This window comes from Dinoponera quadriceps, unplaced genomic scaffold, assembly GCF_001313825.1.
Source record: "Dinoponera quadriceps isolate SergipeBrazil2010 unplaced genomic scaffold, ASM131382v1 scaffold1425, whole genome shotgun sequence".
Taxonomy (NCBI): domain Eukaryota; kingdom Metazoa; phylum Arthropoda; class Insecta; order Hymenoptera; family Formicidae; genus Dinoponera; species Dinoponera quadriceps.
Window position 1 is genome coordinate 142613 of NW_014555679.1, and position 19723 is coordinate 162335.

Genomic DNA, 19723 nt, shown 5'->3' on the forward strand with positions numbered 1-19723 from the left:
ATTAGGTGCAGGTTATCCTTAAGAGTATCAATGCATCAAAATTTCGACTCGGGTTATGTCTTACACGTCTTACGTAAATTAGGCAGATGGTAATATTATTGCATCGATCGGAATATTCATCTCCACAATAGTCACCTTGTTAAAAAGAGATTTCTCTACGATGATAAAAACCGGTGGAATTTTCGACAAGAAATCACATCGGGCAATCTGTCTCAGAATCTTTCATCGCGCGCATCGTCGATTCCGTTCTTTCGATCTTCGACGGATTGAGCGGAGCCGATGTGTATTACGTGCTACCCGCGCGTGTACGCACGCACACACGCACGCACGCACGCAGCTCTCCCGCCTATTGAAAAGCACATCGCTCATCGTGCGTTCCCATGCACGGCTCTGCGAGCTTCGCCGCGTGCGTAACGTGCCGAAGCGAGACGAGGGCGAGAGGAGGCACGATATCCTTTAAAATCTAAATCCCAGCATGAAGGGTTCGGCAACTATCGATCCCATTGCGAAATTTCGAATTTCGATGCGCGCTAGGGATCGATCCTCGTCACGCGAACATCCGTTTCGTTCCCATTGCGTCGACGTGAAAGGGATCGACGACTGATCTTACCACGAATAATTCGTCGCGAAATGATTTGCACGCGATGAAGACTGAACGCGAAGCGAGATTTAACAGCTCTCTTCTTAAAAAAAAAGGAAGGGATAATATTCCTAAATATTAAAATAATATTGTACAAATATTATTTTTAAGGTTTGGGTGAAATATTATTAACAATGACGTTGTGTACAATATTAAGAGTTACATATTTGGAAACGTTACATGTTACCAAATGTCACTGTAATAACGTTGCGTTCGTAATTTCTTGCTTACTGAATGTATTAACAAACAGTTTGCTGTTGCAGCAGAATTTTTTCCTCCGTGATGATTACGAATTTCACGAGACTTACAAAGATTACGAATTTTACGAGATTAACGATATCTACGTGGAACGACGTTCCGAAAACTCTCCCCGGTTCTCGCGAAGTTGCCCCCCGTCGGGTTTGCGACGACTCGAACGCGCCCGATCTTCGCTCATCGCGGAGGTTCATGAAGCGCGGGGGGCGTGCGGGGATGGTTCTCGGCGAAACACGCGCGGCCACCAAGTAGCCGGGACTTTTTTCAGCCCCATTCGGCGTCAGCAATCGATGTACGGCGGATCCGATCGCTCGGCGGCGATGTACAAACACGTCCCGGATACATAGCCGCGTCGAAGAGACGCACCGGCGCGTCGTTGGCGAAGAGAAACGGAGCCGCGCGGGTGAGAACGCAGCGCGCGCGGCGCATCGTGGGGAGAAAGATTCTCCTTCGTCTATATCTGTTTTCCACTTTTTTCCCCGGCAGGGCTACTGCGAGAGAGCCAGCCTCGCCACCCCCCCCCCCCCGTCATTCGCCCCCTTTTTAGTGCCGCCCTCCTCTTTCTCTATCTGCCTACCTTCCCGCCGTGTACCATCCTTCGCGCGTTCCCCTACCCTCTGCCGCGCCGCTCCGTCTTTGCCTCGAAATGTGGCATTCAACAGGGCTTCCACGCTGCTTGCGGTGGTGCGGAATCCGCGCCGGTTTGCCGCTACGCGCGCGGCCAGGCGGGGGTTGCATCGGGGAAATGATGCGCAGATTGGCCGGATCATCTCAAAAACCACCACCCTCCCGCCTCCTAACCCTCCTCCTCCTCTGCGCAGTCCTCTCTTCCTCTTCCTCCTCTTTCATCCCCCTCGCGCTCGTTTCGCCTCCTCTGGCCCCCCTAGCGCGTGGGGGAGGCGAGGGGGACTCGCACCCTCTGCCTCCCTCGCGCGCGCCGCTCTTCCGCAGCAGCGCGCCCCGTTTCTCTCGCGCCCTCGGTCGCCGACGGTCGCCAAGGGGTGGAATACAATCCCCACCGCCGTCACCGCCGCCGCCACCGCCACCGCGCACCACCGCACACCACCGAACAACCATCCCGACTGCCACGGCCGTCGACGACGAGTGACTGAGTCCTCCGATTATTATCTCATTTGCCGGCGCAGCCAGCAGCACGCATCGCCGCCGCACGGCGCGCTCTCCGGCCATACGGGAGATCCATAGATCATCCGCTGCGACCGGGCGACCGTACTCAAGGAGCGTGCCCGAAGAGCGACCTCGACTTCCTCCGTCGCGTGTTCAGGTGAGTAGTGTGATCACCGCGCGCGCCATCGGCAACACGCGGTCGTTCGCGCGGGGGAATCCGTGGGGGGACATCGTATCTCCTTCGGGAATATCTTCGCGTTGATTCTTCGTGTCTTTACATCCCCCTTTCTTCCTCTCGACTTTCCTTTCTCCTCGATCCGGTTTAGTTGAGCGGCTCCCGTCGTTCCACCCCTTTCGTCTTTCGTCTTTTTTCATCTCGTTGTCCTGGAAGGAAAAGAGAGGATCGTTTCTTCTCGATCAAAAGAAGAGGAGTCGAAATTCGCGCGAATTCGACTTCTTGTTTGCAAGTCAGGTCGTCTCATCGCGGCGGTAGTTTCAAACGACGCGTCTTCCTTCGTAAAGTCGCCCCCGCGGCCCCACCAGGCCCCGTGGTTTCGCCGCTTAACCGGTCGTTTAATGTGTCTCCCGCTGTTAAACATCCCCGTTATGCATGTTGCATCTACATGATAATCGAAACGATCGATCGGCCGAGCGCTTTGTTTTCTTTCGGCGCGCAAGAGCGAGCGGCGCGATCGCGATGACAGCGGTGATCACCTTCGACGCGATCATCGCGCTCGTTTATTGACGTTGTACCTGCCACAGCGCTGCGAGAGATCCTCGCGATATCCCTCTGTACCCTCCGGTGCGGTACGGTATTCTCTCACAGAGAAGAAAGATTAGCTTCAGTGGCTAAACGAGTTGTAACATATGGACACGTAAAACTTGAACAGCAATTTTAATTGCTGCAGTAGCAAATTCTTTCGCTGCTGCAGCATTTAAAATTGCTTACGCTCCGAATTTTGACGCTATTTTGACCAATGGATACATTTTTACCTTACCGTCAATGTACTGAGTGAATACCTGCTATAAAAAAGAAGATAAAAACATCCGATTAGTGCAAAAAATGTCTGTTTTATTCACAGAATGGGAATCTGAAGCGTCATAAAAATTCGCCTAAAAACGGAAAAAATTATAATATTTAATTTCGAACAGGTATCCGGGTATCTATCCATTGACACGAGGGTTAAGAATAGTTTGCACTTACTTAGACGATTTATAGACTAATAAAAATCTACTTTGACGATAATGACACTTTTTAACTTCTCCTTTGAACCTTTAATTCGATAGTGAATTTTAATACTACTGTCAATGTAAACTTATTTTAATATTAAAACAGCAGAAGCGAAAATTTTAGACGTCATCCGGACCAAAGTAAGAGTTATATTATTAGAATTGAAACTTAATCTATTTTGCTATCTCAGTTTCTACTACATTGTAGAATTAAAGACTTAACATACGACCAAAATTCCGATTCGGGGCTGCTCAAATTTTAAGTGTCTGTATGTTACAATTAATTTAGCCGTTGAAGCTAATATTCTCTTTCCGTGCTTGATCTACGAGAAGGACAAGGCCTTTTCTTCTCTTTCTTCTTCCTCTTCCTCCTTTTATCGCGCGCGATGCGATAATAAATAATCGCGAGATTTTCTCTCGGCACGCATATAATAATTTTCTTGCTTGCGATACGTATATTCGATGCAATAATTCTGATTAAATCGTAAAGCTATTTAACATCGAGAATAGAGCGAAGATGATTGCGAGAACTCGAGCGACGTTTTTGCATCAAGCCGACGCGCTTGCTTCTTTGCGATTGCTTCTTCGCGAGCAGAATCTCGCTACTTCTTTAGCTCGAACCCTCGCATATCTCTACTTCATTATCCTCCTGTGATTTATCTATCATCTGTTGTGCTACCACAGGCACGACTGCCCTCTTTAAAACTGCCTCTGACATTCTTTCATTTCACGTTCAGTCGGATTTATCTTCGAGGCTTGCTATATAATAAACCGTATGTCCAAATCGAATGTCGTAACGCAGTCGATAGTCCAATAAGAAAATTTATTTTTCAAAAATGAGCTCCTCATTGGACCATCGGCTACGTTCCGACATCCGACTGCAACATCCGACTGCGACATTCGATTTTATCGTGTAACAGGCCTGGACGCTGAATAATTACCGGCAGATGAAAATAATAACAACAATAAGAGAGTCGTCAAGTCACAAAGTCCGTCCAAAGTGGCGGAGGAGCGTACGGTTTCGGACCGTAATTATTTTTCAGAGGAACGCGGCTTCCAAGATTCTCTTTCTTTCTCTCTTCTGCCCCTCCCCCTCCTTCTTTCTTTCTCTCTTTCTCTCCATTTCTTCGTCGTCATCCGCGGGTCTTCCGGCGACTTTCGAGCTCCTTCGCACGCGCGGCGCATAGAGAGAAAAAGACGTTTGAATTACGCGGAGAGTTCAACCGTAAAAAAGCCCCGGATTCTGCTGCGACCGAAGGTTTTTTTTTTCTCCCTATGCAAAGCGAAGCCGTTCCGTCGCGAGAGCGGCCCGCAATAAAAATATTTATGCGGACGGTAAAAGAATCGCGCGTCTCCTCGAGGAGGAGGCTAACGGGGCGAAGTGTGACTACGAAGCGCGAGGATGATACTCGAGACGCGGCTGTGCCACCCGGCTTTCGCCATTCATATTTCATCGGGGCGGGTTCGATTAATTGTACGAGCGGCGTATCGCGGCAGCGATGTGAATCCACTTACAAATTTTCCGGGCAACCTCGTACGAAGCTGTCGGCTGCGTTCCAAATCTACTCCGTCGAAAATTTCAAAAGCGAACTCATTAGTCCCGATCGCATCTCGATTGACATTCTCGTCGCGTTGCCAATTTTCGCATCGCGTACTGCGTCACTTTAAACCCGAACGCGAGCGGAGACATTTTTCGCGCGCGGCAGCTCGAAGACTCCCTCGGATCCGGGCTTCACAGCGAGATGCACCTGCGTGGCCACTGCCGTCGAGGTACATCTTTCCGGGGAATACTTTCAGAAATAATATTTGCGCAAGCTGACTATAGAAAAATATGTAAAAATTGTTAGAGCGGCCGAAAGCCTCGAGAGGACCGGAACGGTTGCCTTGGGGCTGATAGGAGGAGGGGGCGCGGAAGGAGAGCGTCCGCACGATATTCAACAATGCGCGATAAAACAGACGGCTCGCAAATTGGACGCCCGCAATTGTGTCAAAATATTTCTTTTGCGCGGGCGTACAATTTTTATAGGGAATATCGCGCGGCGACGGAAAGAAAAACACGCGCGCCGACCGACGATCTTCGTAATGGAAATAACTGCGCAAGGTTTTACACACAGTGGCCGGTGTGTAAACGCGCGCGACGTAGAAAAGCTCACGCGGGAACAGAGGTGTCCCGTCGAATTCGAGTCGAATAAACCGAGAGGGAGAGAGAGAGAGAGAGAGAGAATCCGGAGCGAGCGAGTGGGAGAGCGGGAAAGACGCGAAAAAATTTTACGCGAAGCGCTCTTTAACGACGTACATAATGAGAGAAGAAACATATTATAAAGCTGGATAAAAGTCACACGGAAGAGAAATATGAGAAAGGGAGACAGAGATAGATAGATAGATAGAGAGAGAGAGAGAGAGAATAAAATAAAATCAATTTTATTATGCTGTAGGATTAATCCTGTGAGAATAACAATTAAGATTAATATATGATAGAGATAAAGATACAGAATGTATGATCTCTCTCTCTCTCTCTCTCTCTTTCTCTTTCTTTCATACTCTCTTATGTCAACTCTCGCCCAGCATCTCGCGATGGAAATAGCGATGATGAAGTGAATGCCGAAAGGAGGCTACGGGGAGGGCTGAAAGAAAAGAGACGGAGCCGCGGAAAGAGGGGTTGCAAAAGCAAGAGGATCGGAGTTTAAGAGAACGACGGGGTGGCGGCGACGGTAACGGCGACGAAGGGTGCGCGCAGGGCGGTGGTGGCGGCGGTAGGATGGAAGGGAGGGGACACGCGAGAGGAAGAGGAAGAGCAGCAGCGCGAATGCAAATATTCGCAGCGACAGAGATTGAAACAATCCGCCAATTAGAATCGTCGACGCGAACGGGATTATGCAGATTCGCGCCGCCCGGTGGCGGACGGGACTGGCAGCTGCCGCAGCGCGAGCGAGCTTAATTCAATTCGCCGAGTTGTCTTATGAATCGTAAACCGGCCTTCCCTCTCGCCGCGTGAAACTGAGACCGACTCTCTTTATTCCTCTCTCTCTCTTTCTCTCGATGCCGGTGGTGACGAGGACGTCGAAGAAGACGCGATGAAGAAGCGACGGCGATGTCCAAGTGATTCGCGCACCACCCGTGTCGCCTCGAGCGGAATAATAATATAACGGCGGCCCCGTAAAGTTTCCTTTACGGTCTTTAGAATACAGCGGCCGCCGCAGCCACTATCATTGTCTCCTAAACGAGTCTGAAAAAATCGCCGACGCCCCGGAGAATTTCCTTCTCGTCGCTGTTTTCTCTCTTTCTTTCGCGGTAATGCCGCGTCTCCGTCGGCTCTTCGCGCGGTGAGGCATTCCGGAAAATTGAAGATGCACGGGGAAAATGCGCGCGGAGAGGCCGTCGAACTTGCCGCGGAGGAGTACGAGGAACGGGGAACTTCAACGAATGGGATCACGAAATGATCTCTACGCGGTGCTCTCGTCGGAGGAGATCTCTCCCTCTCTCTTTCTCTCTCGATCAGCAGGGAGCTCTCTCACGGGGTCAGCCGCGAATTCGATATCGAGGTCGGGAGATATCTGGCGTTAGGTTGCGAGAAGAAGGGCGATTCTGTCAGCGCGACCGCAACTTCGACACGCGTATCCCGCGATACGGATGGACGGAATTATGGCCGCGTCGTTGCAACGGCGGCGATGGCAGCGGCGACGGCGGCGGCGGGCGCCGGCGACGGGCGGCGTATTTATCACGAAGAGTAAAACTGACAGCAGTCCATTTCCCGTTCGTCCTGCCTGTCTGGCTGAACATAATATCTCCTGACGAAACAACGTGGACGCCGTTTGTTTGGGAAACAATGGACCGAAACAATGCCCGATCCCTCTCTCTCGTGCGCTCTCTCTCTCTCTCGCTCTCGCTCTCCGCGCGCGCGGACGCGGACCTCCGCTCTCGCTCTCTTCTGCCTTCCACGCCCCGTTGCTCTTCGGTCTTTCCGTCGACGAGAGATAGAGGAGACCCTTTCGGGAATCTCTGCTTTTTTCGCCGCGAAGAGAAATTTCTTCGACCGCGACGACGACGATGACGAGTCGCCGCGCGTCTCCGCGCGACAATTCGCAGTCATCGGTGGCTACAGTTCTCACACAGCACAAATGTCCGAGAGACATCCCAGAGACGTCCCGGTGATATTCGGACATTCTGCGACGTCTCTGGGATGTCTTTTGAACATTTGCGCCATACGGGCCGCGGAATCGAGAAATCGCGATCTCCTTCGGCGTTCCGCATGTCCCTGCGGTGATTCGCAATTTTTCGGTTTCTCGTACAAATCTCTTTCGCGAGGAAGATAATGTTCTTATCGGATATTCCGGACGGATTTTTCCGGCGACGAGACGTTGAAACCGAGACACCCGCGCCTACGAGTCCGCGCGAGGAAGATCCCGGGGTAAACTTCCCCTCGAGGGATTCACGCGCACGGACGAAACCGAACGTGCACTTGACAGAAATTAGTATTCCTTAATGAATGACGCGATACCAGACCGGGTTCATCTCGTTCCCTACCGTAGACGCCGCTTCCTCGGTCTTAGACTTAAGGCTGGGAGCCGTTCAATTAATTTCAGAAGACAATAGTGGCTCACTTCCACAGCGCCGAGTGGCGCTTGTACGCGCCTCGTACACAGTCATTACATTGTCGAGCCCACATTGCCGCTCTCTTCCTTCCCGTTCGCTCTCGAGATATTCGCTGCGGCATCGAAGCGCAAAAATTTACCCCCGAGATATACGGCGAAATAAAGTTGCACGCAACGGTGGAGACGAAGTCTCCTCGATCTTCGCGATAAGCAGCGGTTACTGTTGGCGGGGTTCGGAAAAAACGCGTTACTTGTAATGCCGTTATCGTTATATTACAAGTTACTTTCCTCCGACGCCGACTTGTTAATGGCGTTATTTTCCATTTCTCGTTAACGATAACGTTGTTACATTTTCTGGATAACGATGGCGAATATACATATAATTCTTACTTTTATCGTTACCTTGGCAGCAGCGAATCGTGAAGAAAAGGTCTCGAAAACTCGTTGAAAAAAGTAACAGGAATTGCCACGATTCCTTATTTCTTGAATAACAATAATAAGTTTTTTTTTTTCAAAATGTTTCGAGTAACGAGTAAAGTAACGAGTGTTCTAACAGTAACGAGTTGCTTCTAGAAAATTACTTTCCCAACCTTGACTACAAGTGGAAGTCTTTCAGATAGACAGAAATGCCGGGCATAGTATGCAAACATTTAATGTATGCTTTGCGATGTCATTGCAACATGTAACATTTAATATATGTTTGTTTTAAGAAATACTCATTTATTATGCCATAATTTTAATATTAACTTAATAATTTTAATTTTTTAACGCCATAATTTAAACATTGTCTTCTTATTACTACAATAATTTCGAATTGCGTTCTCCTTCGTGCAAAATAAGCAATATTTATGGCATCAGAATATCGTCGCAATTTTCGTGATACCAGATGAGCTTTATATACTGACAAAATGCTTGTTCAGGCCATAGAAAAATTGGAAAATCAGGAAAGTCATGGAAATTTAAGATATTAGGGAAAACCTGGAAGAAGGAAAAGATATAAAAAACCTGGAATTTTGAACTTTGCTCACAATTCCCTCAAATGCTCTCACTTATATTCTTTTTCCCAATACTCATTTACTTTTTATTGGCCTGAATTTGCATTCAGGATTGTATTATGTCATTAAACTTTTAAATTTGCATTGTTTCTAATAATATAAGCTACTTTTCCTGCAGACCTTGCTTCTAAATGTTTAAGATTAAGTATAAGATTACATATTGCTCATAGAAAATTCTCCATTATCGTTTGGAAAACATGAGGGAGTCAGGGAACTTCAAAATTCATCTTCTGTGGCAACTCTGATTGTTATATGCATCTTAACACACTTATGTTAATCACCATGCAGGCAATATACCGAAATATGTCTATCCGGGCCGTTACGGTTACATGGGAAAAAATATCGTAACGAAAATTACTATAAAAATTTGCAATGCTGAAATATATCGTATTTATTATCACTAAAAATGACAAAACACGCATAGTAATTTCAACAACAATGTCGGTTTATTTCAGCGTTACAAACTTATGTAGTTATTTTACCGCAATATTTCCTCCGTGTAGACGCTGTGACATGAAAACCGTTTCTCACGATGGTCTCATGCCTCGTTTGACGTCGGCTCATGAATCGACAGTGGAATCAATCCGCTCGGAGAATGACTCTCGCGATTTCCCTCCCTTCTTTCGCAGCTGCCGCGATGACGACCACCACCGGCGACCCGTCGACCCTGAAGACGCCGGCCTCCTTGTCGGGCGGCGACCTGGTGTCCCGCCTGTTGGCGGCCACTCCCCCGTACCTGTACAACGTGCCGCTGACACCTCACAGCTTCTTCTTCAGCGAGATGCTGCGCTCCTTCGTGCAGGCCAAGGCGGAGACGCCGTCGGCCAGCGGTGGCGGAAACGGCAGCGGCGGTAGCGGTGCACCGAACGCGTCGCGACGTCGCAAGCGCTCCTGGCGAGACGCCCGGGACCGGCCGCTGGAGCTGACGACGAAGGAACGGCCGCATCACCACCACCACCATCACCAGCACCCGGACAAGTACTTCCACACGACGCAGCAGCCGTCGCAGGGACCGCCGGACGCGCGATTAGAGAGCGAGGCGAAGCGCGCCGACGTCTATCCGGACGCGGAGAGCAAAGTCGGTGCTTACGATCAGAAGCCCAGCTTCGGCGCCGACATCCTGAAGCCCATCGACGAGAACAAGAGCGAGTTCCCGCGGCAGCACGGCAAGAGCTTCTTCGACGAGCGGCCGCGGCACTTCGAGCAGGCGCAGCCGCCGGAGAACGTCTTCCCCGGCGGCGAGCCGCGGAAGGTCAAGCCGGAAGAGTCATCGCAGCAGCTCGAGCGCAGGAGCTGTAACTTCGTCGACAACGGCAGGAGCTACGAGGATCGCAACGCGAAGAGTATCGTGTCCGCTCAACAGCAGCAAGAGGTGCAGCTGCCGGAGCAGAAGAAGCTCGACTTCTCGCGGGGGTTCCTGCCCGGCCTGCCGGCGGCCGCCAGGGGCTGCGAGATCCTCCAAGGTGTCAAGGGCTTCGCTCTGCCCGGCAACATGCCCGGCGGACCGGACTTCTTGCCCGGTCCGCTCTGGTACCCGCCGTACCCGATGCCGCAGTCCTACCCCGGCATCGACCCCCTGCACTTCTTCATCGATCTCCGCGTCTCCGGCCACATCTGGGATCGCAAGCACAGCGACCGGCAGCTGCCCTTCAAGAGCAAGCACTGCTCGGCCTTCAGCGTGCCGCAGCAGTCGAAGGAGTACAACGGCAACCGGCCGTTGAATCTTACCCGGGACGAGGCGACGACGTCCAAGTGCCAGGCCGACGAGAACACGCGGGGTACCAATTACATCCTGAAGCATCTTACGAAGACGTACCGCGACATCCAGACGAGGGAAACGTCGTTGACGGAGAACGAGGAGAACTCGAAGGAGTCGCACGAAGGTAGGCTGTGCAACTTTATATCCCTGCCCATATACGATCTCCATTCTTATTCTAGGTCTTTCTTCCTTTCTTTTTTCTTTGCTTTTTTATTCGAGATCGGTCGGGGCGCATCGCTCGGCGACGGTGCGATGCATTCGCCAGGTATTCCCGGAGCGGAAGCGAAAACGCGCGAAATCATACAGAGATCAAAGATCCGTTAAAGAAACTAAAATACAGCCGTGATGGCTGAGATATTTTCTTCGAAGTAAGACAATTGATGTCTTCGTCGAGGTTCAATTTATTAGTTGTTTGAACTCGGACGATACAATTATGCGAAATACCGGTAACTAAAATGTGGACTTTTAGTTTTATCCAATATAAATCCTTGCCTCGCAGCGACGACATGTTAACGGCTTGTCATTTTTCTTTCTCCGTTGATAACGATAATGGGGTAACACAAGTGCACTTTCTGGGTGACGAATATAATCGCTACTTTTACCGTTATTTGGTTGGCAGCCAATTATAATTGGATTATGTTACTGCTTGTTAACATAGTTTATAGTATATAAATGTAATAAATGTTATATATAACATAATTTATTTTCGTTTAATGGCACTAGACGATCCGTGTTCTTAATGGCTCTTCTTTCTTTAACCAATCGATTGAGTATCGAAGAGCCTTATAATTTTCATCTCCTCGTTAATTGTAAAGAAAGGGTCTTCAAAACTCTGTGAAAACAGTAACAGAAATTGCAACTACTCTTTGCCTCTCCTGCAACGACAACGGTAACGACAGTGAATACATTCCAATTGTAATAACCAACTCTTAGAAATGACAGTAAAACGATCAGCCTATTAGATGAATTCAAGTCAGTTTTGCTGATGGTAGAAAGTTATTTTTTTTGCATGCATCGCGTTATTTCTCGAATAATTCGCGAATGTGATTTTCCATCGCGTTAACGCCAACGTTTTCGAGAACACGTTCTCCTTTTTCGCCGCGCTTACCTTTTCGGAAGAGAAAAAAGAAATTCCGTTCGAAGTTACCCGCGCTGTTCTTTACGGAGGAAGAAGATGTTTGTTCTTTATTGCTGAACTGGCTGTACTAGTTCAGAAAGTGTACTCTGAAGCGTTCTTAATAACAAAACTGATGTAAGCGCCGCTGTTCTTTATAGCCGAGGAACTCAGTGCAACAATTCTCTATATTGGCTGCATTAGGTCTGAAGTCGGTACAAGTAATGCAAGGACAGTTGGAACAGCACTTTCGAATGAGAGTGCAAGAAATATCAAGCGGCCTGTGTCGTTGTATCATTAAATTACTATACTTTTTCTCCGATGTTCACGATACGTATGGACGTGCGAAGCAATACACACATTATGTTTATTTCAACCACAAATCTAATTATTATCTTCCTTCAGAAATAAAAACACAACATAATGTGAAATTATTTATTTCGTGGCATTCTTTTCGTGGGTTCTTTTCGAGTATTAATTATATATAACGCTACCATCATTATTTAAAATAATATAATTGTACCATATATTATTTAAAATAATATAATTGTAGCACAATTTTGACAGTGGCAGATATGACTAAAAGTCACCTTTGAATAAGCAATACTTTTAGCATCATACTTACCGATGAGCGATTAAAGAATAGTAAATGATAACCATTTACGATCGTTTGACCGTAGAGCATCATAAAACTGCGTTTATATCAACTCAAGGTGAAACTTGGGAAAATGATTTCAGGCCAAAAAATATCAATCTCAGATCACTGTGCACTCGTTAGTTCTGGCTTGCATTAATTCGCTTCAGTTCAAATACCCGTTCAGCGATAAAGAACAGAACGGATCTAAAAGGGGCGATGCATGCATACGTGCGGTCAGGACGAAGCGTTGGTAACCTCGCGATGCTTTTTGCAAGCTGGCGACGAGGATATCGCGAAGCTGGAGGACTCCGGCAGCGTGACGGCTGCCAGTCCGGAGGACGAGCGGAAGGATCTGCGCGCTCTGATCGGCCTCGAATTAGTGGTGGACTACGTGAAGGAGCCGAAGGGCGATCCGCCGGTCGAGCAACAGACCTCGCAAGTAACGGAATAACTCGCCGCTACGGCACCGCGTGGACTCGCTAAGGAACGCGGCTCGGTCTTTCCACTCTTTCATCGCTAAGATAGTCGTGTAGAGTCGTTAATCGCATCCTCCACCGTTCGACACCTCCACGAATTCTGCACTCGATCGCGCCACCACCTCGCCGTAATGTAGCACCTGACCCGATCTCACCTGACCTGACCGCCGAGATCGCGCACCGAAGGCGGACCTTCTCTTTTAGTCTCTGTGTGTGTGGGTGTATATGGATGTGTCTGTGTGCAAGTGTGTGGACGGGTGAGGGTGTGTGTGAGGTATCCGTCGTGTCTCCGTACACTGGGATAAAATATTGTGATAAAAATTACCGAAAAATTTTTTAATGCTGGACCATACCGGAATTGTGACTGAAATTATTATGTGTATTGCAATCTTTGGTGATATATATACATGACTAAATGAAATGCATCACCAAAGATTACAACACACATCATAATTTCAATCATAATCCCGCCATGGTCTAGCGTTACACAATTTTCTGACGATTTTTATTACATTATTTTCTCCGTAAACGACGATCGTAGACCGCTCGTCGCTCTCCGAGCGTGATCGTCGCGGTATCCTTCTTCTTTTCCGGAAGCGCGAAAATTTCTCGTACAGAGAAAGAGAGAGAGAGAGAGTGAGTGAGAAAGAGAGAGTAAGGGATCCACCGCTACTCATCGTAGAGTCTCGTAGAGCTTTGTCGCACCTTTACATACGTCTTCGGAGACGCCGCGTATTCGAACGTGTCGCAGTTATCGCTTTCTCAAATCGACGGTCAACGTTATCTTCGCCGGCTCGATTCTGTACATTTAAAAGCGCGGAGCGGTTCAACCGAAGGGAGAAGGGGAGAAAAAAAGAGAGCGGGAGAAAGAAAAAAAGAAGGAGAGAGAGAGAGAAAGAGAGAGAGAGGAAGCGGGAGGGAGGGAAAGTTACGAAATCATTTTACAGCGGAAATTGAAGGGTCGCGAACGACCTTATCAGAGCGGTAGGCAGCTCCGATCCGAATTCGATATGTGATATGCACTGTAAATATGATAATAATACTCCGATGTATCTATATGTATTGATAGAACATATTCATTGTTGTAAATTGAACGTAATAAAAACGATGCGATTTAACTGTATTACTTGTCGATCTCCATCGGCGGTCCTGCGATTCTCGTTTCGCGAGGAATCGCCGACGGTCCGTCAGCGACGCGCTCGAGAGCAATCATGCGCTATCGTGATTGGCTATGACACGAAGCTCCAGGATCACTTCACCCTTATTATTGCCGTTCAGCTTCATCGACTTCCGGCTCTTGTCCGGCACGAGAATGACGTCGTCGTAACTGTTCCTCCTGGCAGTTGGCTCGCCCAATCTGTAATACGCAACCGGTCGGTCCGTCTCCCTGCTCAGCTCAATGTACGGTCTCTCCGGTGTGATCACCGTGTACACCTGGTGCAGAAGACGCAGCATCGTCAAACTCAAGGCGGTTCGCGTCCAAATCCGTGGTGGTTCCACGTGTGCACTTGCAACAATACCGAGAGTGATCGGAAGTGACTAAGTCGATTCACGAAGGCACAGAAAGCACGATAGTGAAATAATTATAATTATGAGAAGTATTTTTCTAATAAGTGTTATTAGAAAGTATCAGTGATGATAACCTTGCATGCGTATTATTATTTTTGTAGTTAAAACCATAAAAAGAATATAGTTGATGCCAAAAATAGAGGAGACTCGCTTAATTCGTACCAGTCACCTAAATCGTAACTCATTATTAATTTTTTTCTGTAATTATTGAATATAAGTACGACCTAGTGATAAATATATAAAATGAATCAGTAAAAGTATAACCAAAGCTTCAACGAATTGTAATGTCTTTTCTGTGCGATATAAGCATTTAAAAAATATCGACTAGTAGTAATGCGATTTCGACAATTCTTCTCTAACTATCATTTCTCTCTATTTGATAGATAATTATGATCTGCTGCGATAAGATTCCCGGATTCACATCAAAAGTTAGAGTGCTGGTTTATAATTGAGCACGAAGCGCACTGAATTGCTATTTTACCACTTGTGGACGAAAAATTGGGAAATTTTCAGAGCACCACGCTCGTCTTCTCACGTAAATCAAAGCGTTTTATCGAACATCGCATTTCGACGAAAGCGCGCTGGAACAGAACGACGTATCCCAAGCAGAATAAAAACTCACAATAATGTCAAAACGGCAGTAAAATGATCTCCAAAGGTCATTTTTTGATCATGACAGAAAATTGATGAAATAATGACTTTGGAATTTACAAATTTAATTCTTCCCAAATAAACTGTTCAATATATTTAAATTGAACATGTTGGTAGCTATATACAAAATTATTCATGCAAACAGTATTCTATTTATTATGTTTATACTTTTGTTTATATACAGCTAATTAAAATCACAAACTAAAATTATTATAACTCCAAATGTAACTAAAACTTTTTCGCAATAGCAATTTATTTGTAAGGAATAGCTGAGTGCGGAGGTTTTAAGGACGTTCTAGAAATAAGTAAGGAAGTCATTGACAAATCATGATGCAATCACGAAAGCGACAAATCATTCTATTTAAGATATTAAATGACCTCACTTTGATTTTCTATGAATGATTACTTTTCGACGTCATCTTGATGGCATCTCGACTTTTACACGACTTTTTGTTCTGCTCGGTTACGAGGGGATGGCGTTGAGCGCGGGGTGTCTGTCGCGCAAAGAACTTACGGGCGCTCTGGAAAATCCGGCTTCCGAGATTGTTCACACTGACCTTCCTGTTCGGAGGCACGACGTTCTCGACGAGCGGCTCCCCCGCGGAGAAGGCGAGGTCGAGGTCGCGAGAGGACTGCTCCAGGATCGCGTCGTTGTTGCGCGGCCCGTCTGCATTCTCCAGGTAGTAAAACCTGCCGTCGGCTGCCTGAAGAGTCGCGACAGAGATGACGAGCACAAAGAGAATATCTCTTCTCATATTTGATCGCGCTCGCTCGACGTTGCTGTTGCGACGCGTCGATGGTCCGCGAAGATAATGGAACGAAAGTTTCGCCGTGCCAGATGCCAGACTCGTTAATCCGCGGTAAGGCGATTATTGGTCGCCGCGCGCGGGATCAATTAATTAAACGCGTGGCAAAGGGAATGACGTTCTTGCGTGGGCGGGATTAAAATGTCCTCGTGCGCGCAAATGCCGCCGATGGCACAGTACTCGCTGATCCTCCGCGTGAATAATTCCGGATGAACGAGGCAGAGGGAAAGAGGGAGAGATAAAGAGAGGGATAGAGGGGGAGAGAGAGAGAGAGAGAGAGAGAAAGGGAGAGAGAGAGACATCCGGAGAACACTGTTCTCGTCAATCCCCGCGGTACATCCGTAGAAATAACGCGATACCTCGACGAGCACACGTCGAAAACGCGACTCGAAAATTCGTCGCCTGCTTCGTAAAAAGAAGAGAGAAAGAGAGAGAGAGAAAGAGAGGGAGGAAATATTACACGCGCGTTACACGTGTGATATCCTCCTTCGGGAGGGACCCCCCGTGCGGACGTTTAAGCGCGGGCCGCCTTCCGTTTTCTGAAATTTCTTAAAGGGTCGAAGACAATCTGGAGGCACACGCGCGGTACGTACGCGTGTAACTGAGGCGCGACTGGGCGAGAGATTAAAAACGACTTTTTCCAAAGGATCGTTTCCATTGACCGGGGGTTGCACCGCGGCCGGGTTCTGAATAATGCATGAAATTTGTTCCCCGGAATCGAATCGCGCCTCGTCACCGGCGCGCCGGCACCGCACGACGACAAGAGAGCGGGCATAAATCTAAATAATTTCAACCCTCGAATTTTTATTATTCCTATGACTACGATGGCGCGTAGTACTCTCTCCCTCTCTCTCTCTCTCTCTCGCTCTCTTCGCCATGTGCGTTGAATATGCATGCGCCGCTTTCCACACTTCACCGGAGTGTAGTCGGACCTTTGTGCAACCGCCCCGTTGCCTCTATGCACATTACGCTTCTTGCATTGACCCGCGCCGATCCGTACCGCCTCGTACGTACTCGTTAGCATTACCGTTGCACCGTACGGACACTTGGCGCGAGCGGTGTAATACGCCATCGTGATACCAAGCGACGAAGGCTCGTCGCTTTTTCAGCAGCCGAATTCTCTCTTCAGCAGCCCCGGACTCTCTCTCGACGGCTACACACTTTGCAGTCGCAATTTCGCGATTTTCGCAATTTAAACGTCAAGAGAGTAGCGCGGTAGCGTAAACGAGAGTCTCGACGGGAGGATGTAGACGCCACAGAGCGAGATCCTTTTACAGAAAAAAGAACTCTCTTTTTTTAGAAATTGGACAACTTTCCTCTCGGACGGGGGTTTTCGTTCTCGTTCTCGAGAGGCTGGAATATCGAAGGGGGAACGTGCGTTCTACCGATCTTATATTAACGTTAACGGTCAGTGTCCTATTTGCGAGGCGCTTCCTTATTATTAAGTGAAATCTCATTCATCTATTGATTAATATATTAGGTGTACAAATTAATTCAGTGCTTTTGTATTTAATATCCTGTTACTCTGGTTCAGATTTTTTTCCTGTCCTATGGTGATTTGAAAGTGTCAACCTTAAGCTTTAAGAAGCACTATAATAGTTGACAGCTTTGTCGATATAACCTCAGGAAACCGTAGTTATCACGATGTTATTCGAAAAAAAGCATCTGAGGTACTGCACCCTTTTTGCACTCCAATTGAATAAAAATGCTGTTCAGTCCACCGAAATGATTTGTTTTGCTTTGAGTGAAAGTGTTGTGGCCCATAGAAAATGACCTTTTATCGGCAATAGGACTAGGCAGGTGATTCTGCTGCACAATAACGCGCGGTCACATACTGCAAAAGAGACGAAGGACCTGTACATTAGGCTGGGAAATTCTCTCTCGTGCGGCTTGTTCGCCAGATCTAGACCCGTCAGATTACCACCTATTTTGGTCGCTTCATCATCTGGCGAATACGCATTTTAAAATAGTTGACGAGGTCCGAATTGATGGCTTTATTGAGTCAAAACCGCCAAGTTCTTTCCGCGAGGGCATTCATCAGCTACCCAATAGATAGAGTTAAGTCATAGAAAATAATGGAAGTTATTTCGAACATTAAACTTGTACTTGACTTTTTGCAATAAACTTTGAATTTTATGAAAAAAAGGCACCGAATTAATTTGTACACCTAATATACGAGGGTTGATCCAGAAATAAGGTTCCCATCAATTTTACAAATAGACAACATTGTTTATTCTCATAGAAATTTACATCGTTGGAAAGATGAAACTTTGCTCTATTTTTCTACATAATCGCCATCTTTTTCTACGCATTTTTGTAGACGGTGCTCCAATTTCTGTATCTCAATGTCATAGAACTCCGCTGCCAACTCGTTGAGGAAGCGTTTAGACGAATAGACAACATTGTTGTCTATTTGTCAAATTGATGGGAACCTTATTTCTGGATCAACCCTCGTAATTTCACATTATTCTTCGGATATAATATAATAAAATTTTATTAATTCTTCGGATATAATATAATAAAATTTTATTAATTGAAACAAATGTGTCTTTTGGAGTAGAGCAAACAAACGAATGTTTGATTCAACAAACAGTATTGTTTGCCTTCTCAAACAATAAATATTTATTATAATATCTTTATGTCAAATAACATTTCCTTTATATTTCCATTCGAACATTACAATGTGGTTGTCACAAGTAATAAATTATTTGAAAGAAATAACACTATGTTAGAGAAATGTTAAAGAATTACTTTTTTTGTTTCAGTGAGACAATATTTAATACAGTGAAATAAATTTTTCTTTTACTGAAAATTATTTACCGAATATTATTTACTGAAAATTATTTACCGAATATTATTTCTTTTAAATAATACTGTTTGTTCTACCAAACATGGTTTACTCTATTGAAACAACGTTTTCATTCAAACAGAATGATATTTGATATTAAATTATGTTATTTATATTAAACAGACCCAAGTCAAACAAACATGTATACTAAATTAACACACAGAAAAATAGTCTTAAATCAATGATAGATGTCCTCATATATAAATAAGAATATTATAATATTTTTAAGAGATTTTTTGTCTTTTGAGTGCAAATAATACTCGCGCCAATGCAAATTCGATTAAATCAAGACTAAAATTCCTCTAAGAAAATTATAATATCCTTGTTTAAATATGAAAATATCTATCATTAATTTAAGACTAATCTTTTTCCGTGCGAAGAAATCTTTTCCTCCGTGCACGTGAAGGAGGAAAGATTGGTTGAATTAATATGACAATGAACGGATCGAATACGTTCTGGTCGAAAAAGACAGAATTTCTCATTCTAACGAATCAGATTCGTTTCTTAGAGCCAAAAACTCTATTTTCTTCCACGAAAACGCATTTGGTTCATTCACTTGTCACGTCAACTCGACCAATTTTTTTCTCCGTGTATGTTTTCATCTAATTCCGTTATATCTGTGCTTTCAATGAAAATAATTCCAGCACTGGTCTGGAACTAGGAAAGGAACAGACTGAACCTTGAATTAAAATCACTCGTGAAACCATCACAAGCCTTTAACGGGCTAACGAAAGCCGCGTCGTCGTTCGTTTTTAGATGCGGAGACGCGAGTGTGCAAGATACTCCGTCATAGCGCGTCATGGCCGATACAACAAATGCGCCGTATGACGTATCGCCCGATTTATCGCGACAGGTGAAATACTTCGGATTACGCGGCCAACGTCGGCTGCTCGTATATCTCTCGTTCTTTTTTCCTCCCCCGGCGGATACCCTTGATACGGACGCGACGGCGGCACAGCGCGACGT

At 46.4% G+C, this 19723-nt stretch overlaps 2 protein-coding genes across 2 annotated transcripts; one reads left to right on the forward strand and one right to left on the reverse strand.

The window, feature by feature from the left end:
* Positions 1-1541: 1541 nt before the first annotated feature.
* LOC106745119 lies at positions 1542-14006 on the forward strand. The gene is given in 5 exon segments (XM_014620404.1): positions 1542-1604; positions 1607-1686; positions 1783-2177; positions 9527-10780; positions 12683-14006. Coding segments are annotated over 5 exon segments (1968 nt in total). The 3' UTR covers positions 12859-14006.
* An 86-nt stretch (positions 14007-14092) lies between these two features.
* On the reverse strand, positions 14093-16059 carry LOC106745189. Its single transcript, XM_014620549.1, has 2 exons — positions 15661-16059; positions 14093-14317 (listed from the first exon to the last, which is right to left on the reverse strand). Exons 1-2 carry the CDS (start codon positions 15856-15858, stop codon positions 14093-14095), a joined length of 423 nt encoding a protein of 140 aa, XP_014476035.1. The 5' UTR covers positions 15859-16059.
* Positions 16060-19723: the final 3664 nt, after the last annotated feature.